Source organism: Phyllopteryx taeniolatus, chromosome 7 (assembly GCF_024500385.1).
Source record: "Phyllopteryx taeniolatus isolate TA_2022b chromosome 7, UOR_Ptae_1.2, whole genome shotgun sequence".
In the NCBI taxonomy this organism is placed as follows: domain Eukaryota; kingdom Metazoa; phylum Chordata; class Actinopteri; order Syngnathiformes; family Syngnathidae; genus Phyllopteryx; species Phyllopteryx taeniolatus.
This window is the reverse complement of record NC_084508.1, coordinates 22,933,586-22,943,276: the sequence shown is the minus strand read 5'-3', so window position 1 is coordinate 22,943,276 and position 9,691 is coordinate 22,933,586. Positions and strand designations below refer to the sequence as shown.

Below are 9,691 nucleotides of genomic sequence, written 5' to 3'. Positions count from 1 at the left end.
AGCCACTCGGACCGGAGGTGGGAAGACCTCCATTACAGTGTGTCCAAACACCTCGCAGAGTGGCATCGTTAAAGAGTTCAAAGAGCGACAGGTTAGCAAATATGACTCATTTGAACAACTTACCTTCGAATAGATGTCTGTTTGAATTGTTTTGTGACAAGTAGGGAGGCTCTGTTTTTTCCACCAATACCGATCCTTTAACTTGCTGCTTCTCCAAACCGATACGATACCGATAACTGATATCATTTTTTAATATAAAATTTATACCAGGGGTATTTCACAATTTCCAGACCAAGGACTCCCAAACTGATTGAAAGCTGGAGCAGGAACCGCCTACTTATGTATCTAGTATATAATTCTGTTTTATATTAAACTGGTCTCACAATAGAATGCCTTTTTATTTTCACTATATAGTACAATGAGACTGAGATGAGATGCCATGTATAAATGTACCTTGTTTTTTTGCAATCACTACTAAGATATTCAAATAATACACAGATTCAAATAATCATGTATTTTTTAATTTTAAACAATATAAGAAGGTTGCGGCACGGTGAGTGAGTGGTTAGCACATCTGCCTCACAGTTCTGAGGTCCCGGGTTCAAATCCAGCCTCGGCTGTCTGGAGTTTGCATGTTCTCCCCTTGTCTGTGTGGGTTTTCTCTGGGTACTCCTATATTCCAAAAACATGCATGGTAGGTCAATTGAAGACTCTAAATTGCCCATAGGTGTGAATGTGATTGCGAATGATTGTTTGTTTATATGTGCCCTGCGATTGGCTGGCGACCAGTTCTGGGTGCACACCGTCTCTTTCCCAGAGTCACCTGAGTTAGGTGCCAGTGCACTCACAACCCTAGTGAGGATAAGTGGTTCAGAAAATGGATGGATGCATTGATAAGAACAGGCGATCATGCAGAACACGTGTGGTGTTAACCCTCCCTGAGCTTAAGACTGGTAAGGTTTGCGAAAGGCTTGCCGGACATTGGGCATGAAGCAGATTTTTCCTGAATACTTTCATTTGTATCTAAATGTACAACCTGTATGACGTTTGAATTTGGTGGCTCACAAATGTGTATACAGGAGTTTACAACGGTCCAACATACAACATTTCAAGTGGCGCACATTAATTAACTATTGTAGTTTCTGCAGCGGTGTAAGACTAGGACAGGATGTGACACAAAAAGGCACGCTCAGTTACTATATTGTCATTTCATTCATTTTATAGCTATGGCAGAAGTGTATTCATGACTGTATGACTTGATTCTGTGTTTCCTGATACGCTGTTCACCTCATTGTTGACAGATTGTTGATGTTTTAAACGCAGAATACAGTAGTATCCAGTGGTGCGTGGTTACAGTGATAAGTGTCTGTAACCACTGACACTCCTTCCTGTGTTTTGGCAGATCACAGCTGGTCTGGACTCAGTGGGCCGGATACAGATGCGGACAAGACGCACTCTCAGGGGCCACCTGGCCAAGATCTATGCAATGCATTGGGGGAGTGACTCCAGGTATTGCAGTTATTCCTCAGACCCCCTAAAAAAATAGTAGCTCTATTAAACCTCTTGTCTTTTTCCCGCATACACAATACATTTGAACTTAAGTGCATAATGAGGATAATATAGGGTGTTAACTATAGTATATGTGTTTATAATGTATGTGTGTCAGTATCTTATGTCTATCTACGTATGTGACTTAAATCTTGCTCTCTGTCCATCTGTCTCCCAATGCAATGCACTGGGCCAGTGACGGCAGTCCCAGGTGTGGGGCTATATACATCTACTTCTGCTACTACTACCACTTCTACTAATATGACTAATACCACCATGAGTGAATGACACTGGCACCTCCACTTCTACTTAACATGTGTTAGGACAGAATTACATTTCATAACTATCACACGGATGATTTTTGTAATGCACTGACAGCGGCATTGAACACACCTTGTTTGAAATCGCCTTAAAGATGCAGTTTGAGAGCTTTTCGAATACTTGAATGATTCAGAAATAGTCAGTCTAAACCGGTAGTCAGACTGTGGCTGCACACATTTCCGCATCATAAAAAACATACAAACTGCGTTTTTAACTGTTGTACCAAGAATTATTATTTTTACATTACATGCATGCAGTCCCTGCAGTGGCTTTCTATTTGTATGATGTGAATTCTAGGGGGATTCCACAACCTTAACTTTTTTTTTTTTTTTTATAGCTCAGGCAAATTTACAGACTATTTTTAACATCATTTGAATGGTTGAGATAACAATTTATCCAGCATGTGTGCACCCTCTGTGTGATCCAGCAGGGACTTTATTTTGTACATAGCCACTGACATTTGTGCTCGGTGCCTCCCCGCTTGATTATAGCACAGCCCCATCAAGCCACTTCCTGTCCCAAGAGAGCAGGAAACATGCAGTCAGGGTGTTTCTGCATTTGCACTACTTAGGCATCCCTGTGTCTCCTTCAGTTCTCTCTTCACTCTCCTCATTTTCTTCCTCTTCTCCAGTAGATTTCTCATATTTTCTGTTTTTGTTTTTTCCTCGCCCCTCAAGGTTCCTGCCCATCTGAAAATAGATATTTCCATGCTGAATAATATTACATGAAGCAGGACATTACAATACTGAGCAAGAAAGGGAGCACAAGATAGATGCCTTCTGTCTGTACAACTTAAATTTTGTCTACATTTTTGTTTTGGTACACTTTAATACAGCTGCGGCTGTTGTGAAAGCAATAAATCAATAAAGTTGAGTTGAGTACACAGAGTGCGCACGGTGGCTGCCTGTCATTGCTTTGAAAGCACAACATGCATGCATTGTAGATCATGGTGGTTTGTAAAATGCATGCACAACATGCATCATCTTATTTTTTTGTTATTGTTTTCCAGGCTTCTTGTCAGTGCCTCACAAGATGGAAAGCTAATCATCTGGGACAGTTACACCACAAATAAGGTCAGAAAACTCACCTGCGGCAGCAAACTTCTAATATACTGTCGATCAGTCTTAAACTACTTTTTACAGTTCAACCCTTAATTAATTTCTGGACAGTGTTAATAATAAAAAGGCAACTGGTATCCACAGATGCATGCCATCCCTCTCCGCTCTTCCTGGGTGATGACGTGCGCCTATGCCCCCTCTGGGAACTATGTGGCCTGTGGCGGCCTGGACAACATCTGTTCCATATACAGCCTGAAGACCCGTGAGGGCAGTGTGCGTGTCACCCGGGAGCTGCCGGGACATACAGGTGAGCACAACAAATGTCTTGCACTATTGTCAGAGAGTGTCAGAAATCAGTCCACCTGATACCGTCGAGGGTTTAAAAAAAAAATAAAAAATCATGCTCTGATTTGAGGTCAGGGAAAAAGACTTCCTGAATTGCCGATATATTGTCTGATGAGATAAATGTTAGACAACAGAAGTGTAAACACAATGTGCTGGATGAGGTCACATCTGTGTAGACACAGCAATGTCATCTTGAGTCATGTAAAACATTACCTGTAAGTGATGCATGAATAATGTCTCTTCTTTCAGGTTATTTGTCCTGTTGTCGTTTCTTGGATGACAACCAGATACTGACCAGCTCTGGAGACACCACTTGGTGAGTGTGCATATATCCTTCTGCGAGTTCAACTTACAAATATACTCTTGATGGTAGGTCTCAGAAAACGGCCAAGTATGCGGTGAAAGACTGCCATTCCATTGCACGTTACAAAGTGTTTGATAACTGCATAACATCATGTGGAGATGGAGAAGCCTTGTCTGTTGCTTTCCATCAGCTATAGATAGATAGATATAAATGATGAAAGGATAGATGGATATCTTATTAACCTCGAGAGAAATTAAGGTGTCATGTTGTTTATATCCATATATTAGGTACCAGCTACAAGAGCAAAGAAATACAAGGGGAAAATGCGAAACATCCTTAAAGGTCCTTAAATATTGTGGCTATTTAGAAATCCATAGAGTGACTCTAACATGGACTTAGTATAAAAGTGTAAATTTCATTTAAAAAAATAAAATAAAAACGACACCTTGGTTTAGTCATACGATTATCCAGGAAAGTCCCCTCTGACAGCTACTTCTGTTTGACCCAGTATTGTATCCGCTTTGTCCATATCCTCTGATTGCTTGCCTCCTTGTAGAAGGCCCACTTGTGAGAGCACACATTTGTTAGGTTGACAGTGCTGACTGGAATGGAGAGATAGGTGGAGATCTTCGATAGTGATGGAGATAAGCTAAAAAACCTCATGGAAAAAAAACATCTGGAACTCAGGAATGTGTGGACAATTTTAATTCATATTTCACGTTTACTGACTGAGGCACCATAGAGCCAATATAACATCCCAAATACTAAGTTGGTTTGGTAAAATATGGGACCTTCAAGAATCAAATTGAAGACAAAATGTTGCATGTCTTCTTTTCCTTTCGGGTTGTCCTGTTAGTGGTCGCCACAGCGTGTCATCCTTTTCCATGTAAGCCTCTCCTCCATCCTCCAACTGCCCTCATGTCTTCCCGTACTACACCTATCAACCTTCTCTTTGGTCTTCCTCTATAGCTCTCTTGCCCGGCAGCTCCATCCTCCTCATCCTTCTCCCACTATATTCACTCTCTCTCCTCTGCTCTCTCTCTAACTTTGTCTCTAAAATATCTAATCTTGGCTGTCCTTCTGAGCTAATTTCTAATCATATCCAATCTCGTCACTCCTAGAGAGAACCTCAACATCTTCATTTGTTTCACCTCAAGCTTTGCTTCCTGTTGTCTCTTCAGTGCCACTGTCTCTAATCCGTACATCATGGCTGACCTCACCTCTGTCCTACCGTATAAACTTCAAGCGAGTAGAGACTCTTCTGTCACACAACACACCTGACACCTTCCTCCACTCGTTCAAACCTGCTTGGACCTGTTTCTTCACTTCCTTCTCACGCTCACTAATGCTCTGGACTGTTGACCCCAAGCATGTTAAACTCCTCCACCCTCGCTATCGCTCCCTGTAGCCTCACTCCCCTCCACCGCTCTCATTCATGCACATATACAGAAGTCTTACTTTGGCTAATCTTCATTCCTCTCCTTTCCCGTGCATATGTAGTGTTGGTAATAACTATGGTATAGTATGGTACATAATGTACCAATACTAATATAGCCAATGTATGGTACATACAGGAGGTGCTAGGTCTACGACGTTACCTACAGACACCATTTTGTGGTTAGAGAGAGCACACAATGAAAACTAGTTTGCACAGCTATGTAAAAATGTTGTTACCCTGCACAAGAAAGCGTACTCAGTTATAGCTGTACTTACTGTTTTTCATTTTGTTTTATATTTATGGCCTAAAAGTTTTTTTTTTTTTTTTTTTTATACAAATATTTACTGTATTTATGACTACTACTGCGTTAGTGTAGGTTAGTGACCGCCTACGGCGCATTGCGATTTGTATACAAAGTTGGTTTAGGGGTTGTCAACGTAGAAATGAATGTCCAACTTCAACCAAGGACCTGCTGTATACCTATGATGAAAATTACATGCTTTTTAAGTGAGAGAACATGCACAATTGGTGGCTGACTAAATACTTTTTCCCCACTGTATATATACACACCATATATGTAATATGTATTAATTTTGTATTGCTTAACAATTCACCAAAAGTTCACCCCCCCCCCTCCCCCACAGGGTCAACAGCTGTCTCAAAAAACGAATAGTGAGCGGTATGAAAGATGAAATTCAGTTTTACAGATTAAAATAAAACTGGGATCTGCTATACAGATACACGCATCCCATACCTCTTGTGGAGATTGGTTAAATCACTGAGTAAATGAATATACAGTGCACTGTTTTGCACTTGACAAGAGTAGTCATCTTGAATACTTTTTCTTCCAGCGCATTATGGGACATAGAGACGGGCCAGCAGGCCACAACCTTCACTGGCCACACTGGGGATGTGATGAGCTTGTCGCTCAGTCCGGACTACAAGACCTTTGTTTCTGGAGCCTGTGATGCCACCTCAAAGCTGTGGGACATCCGTGATGGCATGTGCAGGCAGTCTTTCACTGGCCATGTGTCCGACATCAACGCTGTCACTGTGAGTCTCACACATACACACACACATACACACGTCGGTGTAAGAAAATGGTAACTAAAATGGTTCATATGTTCCTTCTTTTGATTGCCTTAGATTCTTTCGGTTTAAGAGTGATAAACTCTTCATAGATCTGAGTGTTTTATAGTTCTATACTTGCTATACAAGGGTGACCACTTTTTGAAGCCTACAATAAGTGTTTTAAAATCAACAGGGATTTCATGACCTTACGTTTTAAAATTTTATTTAAAAAATCTTGTCAATCATTTTACAGTGGTGCCTTGTCTTACCAGTTTAATTTGTTCCGTGAACACGCTTGTATCTCAAATCATCTTTCTCCATTGAAACGAATGAAAATGCCATTAATTTGTTCCAGTACCCTGAAAAACATCTACAGAAAATTTTGTAACATGTATATTATATTAATAATAATAATAATAATAAAAAGTAGCACACGACAGTATTGCACTTTATGAAAACATATTGTTATAATATCATTAAATAGAATGTAAAGAATAAAGGAGTTTGTTCATCATGATGACATTGTGCTCCTCTTTCTGGTGTGAGCACCTTGGCTTTATTCGTATAGACATATGACACAGATTTGATAATGAAACAAAGAAGGCAGTCGCAAATAAACTGGAATAATCAAGGTTTTTTTGTTTGCATTTTTTTTGCACAGGATAAAGAATATATTCTTGAATGTACTGTATATGCTCTTTCTACAGGTTGCTTGTTTGAATATTTAGAATTACAACATTGATGCTACTTTTGTGAGCCTGTCTATCAGAGGTGGGAATAAGTCACATATGTACAAGTCTCAAGTCCTAACCTTCAAGTCTCAAGCAAGTCCCAAGTCACTGTGGGGGGAAAAAAATCAAGCAAGTCGAGTCTCCACTAAGTTTCAAGCAAGTCAAGTCATTGCAAATCAAGTCATACAATCTTGCTCCAGTCACAACATATATTGGAGTGGTAATAAAATGTTTTTTCACAAATCATAGCATTAAAATCTTTAAAAAAAAAAAAAAAAAAGTATTCACTTCTCATAAAAGTTAAATGAACAATAACTGAGATTGATTGAATTGATTGCACTGAATTGTTTTAAAGTTGTATTTCAAACTCAATTTAACTCAGCTGTAATTCTGAACACACTATGCTGTGTACTTTGTGGTGACAGTCTTGTAACACTATTATACAAAAGCCAAGACTGACACATTACTGTACAGTATTTACAGTTGATTTAAAAATTTTAACACCTCTGTTAAAATGCCCATTTTTGTGTTGTGTGTGTGTGTGGATGAGCTCGCTGACCCCCACCCACCCCTCCCTTTTGGATGGGGGGTGCTCACCCTTCCTCGATGTGCTGGTTCAGCAACTCCGTACACCAGTTGACTAACATGCATGTGATATCGTGTTCATTCACTAATAAGTTCGATAGACACACTACAGGCTTGCATTACTTGTGCTGGGATCACTAACAACAACACAGATTATACAAACATAACAACTCACAAGTTCTTACAGGTGTTCAGACACTAAAAAAGCACCACTCGTCAGTAGCACTGCCTTGCTCATTTCCCCACAAGCTGTCCTGCCCTTTTCTGTCCTCTATCTTGTTCTCTTGGTTAGTTATTGCATATCCTCACTGGGTGCCGCCTGCCCCCCCCCCCAATCTACAAATGACCGTTGTAATGTTACTTTTGTTCACATATCTAGACTGTCTCACTATTGTTCTGCTGTGGTTCTCAACCCTCGTCCCCTTGTCCACTCTATCCCTCTGTCTGTCCCCTAAAACCCTTTTCTGTCCGGCTGCATTTTCAATAAACATCAGAATAATACTAATAAGCAGAAGGGAGTATTTCAAACTCCCCTGTTACACAGCAAAACTGCTCCAGCACAAAGGCATACAGATCCACCATTTTGCAAGGCCATGCAACCGAACAGGACAGTTTTAATAGAAGAAAAAAAAAAAACTGCTATACTGCTGCTTGTTGTGAAGTTTGCGGCCACCATAGCTAGCACTCATAACTCCAATTTTTGCCCGCAACTCCGGACAAAAAGAAAATCAGCCGAGCAACTGCTTTTATCTGGAAAAACTCTGGTACCGTAAGAGGGAGAATAGTGATGATAATTATTTTCTTTAATGACTGACAATGCCCCCATAAAATGTTATTTTCAGTTTGCGGAATTGAAGTGGTGAGGCCCCAAATCCCTGACGAAGCCCCTGCATGTGGACAAACGAAATTGTTGCTGAACATGCAGATTAAGCCTCCTCGTTCAGGATTGCCCAAATATGATCAGGATATCTCCTTGCTGCATTAAAGTTTATTCATTTATTTATTTATTATTATTTTTTTTTTTACACACTATCTTATTAGTTAATGATTTTAACAAAAATCTTAATCCTTAGATTTCACCGTTTTCCCCCTTCCTACAGTTTTTCCCCAATGGAAATGCCTTTGGCACAGGCTCAGACGACGCCACCTGCAGGCTGTTTGACCTGCGAGCTGACCAGGAGCTGATGATGTACAGCCACGACAACATCATTTGCGGCATCACATCCGTGGCTTTCTCCAAGAGCGGCCGTCTGCTGCTGGCCGGCTACGACGACTTCAACTGCAACGTCTGGGACACTCTGAAAGGCGAACGGGCAGGTACGTTAGGGTTTTTCATGGGGCGGATCCCTAGAACGGACAAATCTCTTCAATATGACATATGGTATTTACAGTGACTATTGATATTTATCGTATAAATTTTGGATACTATAAAATGTACTTCCTGATATTATTGGAGATGTTTGGAAGAAATTATCAGTCATCCTCTGAGTAGTATCACAATGCAGTCACAAGATGGCAGCAAATGACCATAAAATGAATGTCTTTATTGTGGCTTTTTTTTTTTTTTTTTTTTTACACGTAATCATTTTTACCTTACTTGTGTCCTAGATTTGGTAAACAATTTCAACTTTAAAGTAGATAACGTATAGCAGATGGAAAAAGATTCACTTGGTTGTTAAATTTCACACTTAATGGTTGAGCACGTAGATATGAATTGGTCACTACAACACGTCCATTTTGAGCTCTATGCCCGACTGCGACGCTAAGCCAGGGAGGTCAAAATTGTCAGTGCATTCACTGTGTGTGTACAGCAAGAAAACCAAAAGACCAACGATGCCAGTACATTGTGCAGCATATGGTTGCATAAAACGGTGTACAATCACGACAAGGGAACTGGGAGTCAAATTAGAAAATATATTGAAATATATTATTTTTTGCTTATTTAAAAATGTTGTGTATCGATAGCATACGCTTTGGCGTTGACAAAACCGTAACCCTCATGAAAATCAATTGATGAATAAGAAATTTATGACTTAATTTCAGTGTCCATGCATTGCCTTCTATGGGAACGATGACCTCCCCAGCATGGCTATATAGGCATTTCTGGTAGCCGGGCTGCTTCATTGCTCTGGCTTATCTACACAATCATATCTATTGGTGGCCATGTACAACAGAGGTCCAACTACCTGTATACTAGCGATTATTAAGTCACTTAGGGCTGTCACTGTCGAATCTTTTTATAATCAATACTCTTATTGATTATTGATCAAATAATAATCCCCCCTTATTA

The 9,691-nt window shown here is 40.1% G+C and overlaps 1 protein-coding gene across 8 annotated transcripts in view; it reads left to right on the top strand.

Moving 5' to 3' along the window:
- The window catches only part of LOC133481397 (guanine nucleotide-binding protein subunit beta-4), a 48,630-nt gene that overhangs the window by 28,111 nt on the left and 10,828 nt on the right, over positions 1 to 9,691 (top strand). For 5 of the 8 annotated variants that reach the window (XM_061780682.1, XM_061780680.1, XM_061780683.1 and 2 more), the window contains 7 exons: positions 1,403 to 1,509; positions 1,745 to 1,759; positions 2,879 to 2,942; positions 3,072 to 3,234; positions 3,522 to 3,588; positions 5,866 to 6,067; positions 8,502 to 8,718. In XM_061780682.1, the coding sequence (XP_061636666.1) occupies positions 1,403 to 1,509; positions 1,745 to 1,759; positions 2,879 to 2,942; positions 3,072 to 3,234; positions 3,522 to 3,588; positions 5,866 to 6,067; positions 8,502 to 8,718 (835 nt within the window). Of the gene's footprint in view, positions 92 to 1,402; positions 1,510 to 1,744; positions 1,760 to 2,878; positions 2,943 to 3,071; positions 3,235 to 3,521; positions 3,589 to 5,865; positions 6,068 to 8,501; positions 8,719 to 9,691 lie in introns of all 8 variants that reach the window. The other 3 variants (XM_061780686.1, XM_061780687.1, XM_061780684.1) reach the window with 3 other exon arrangements.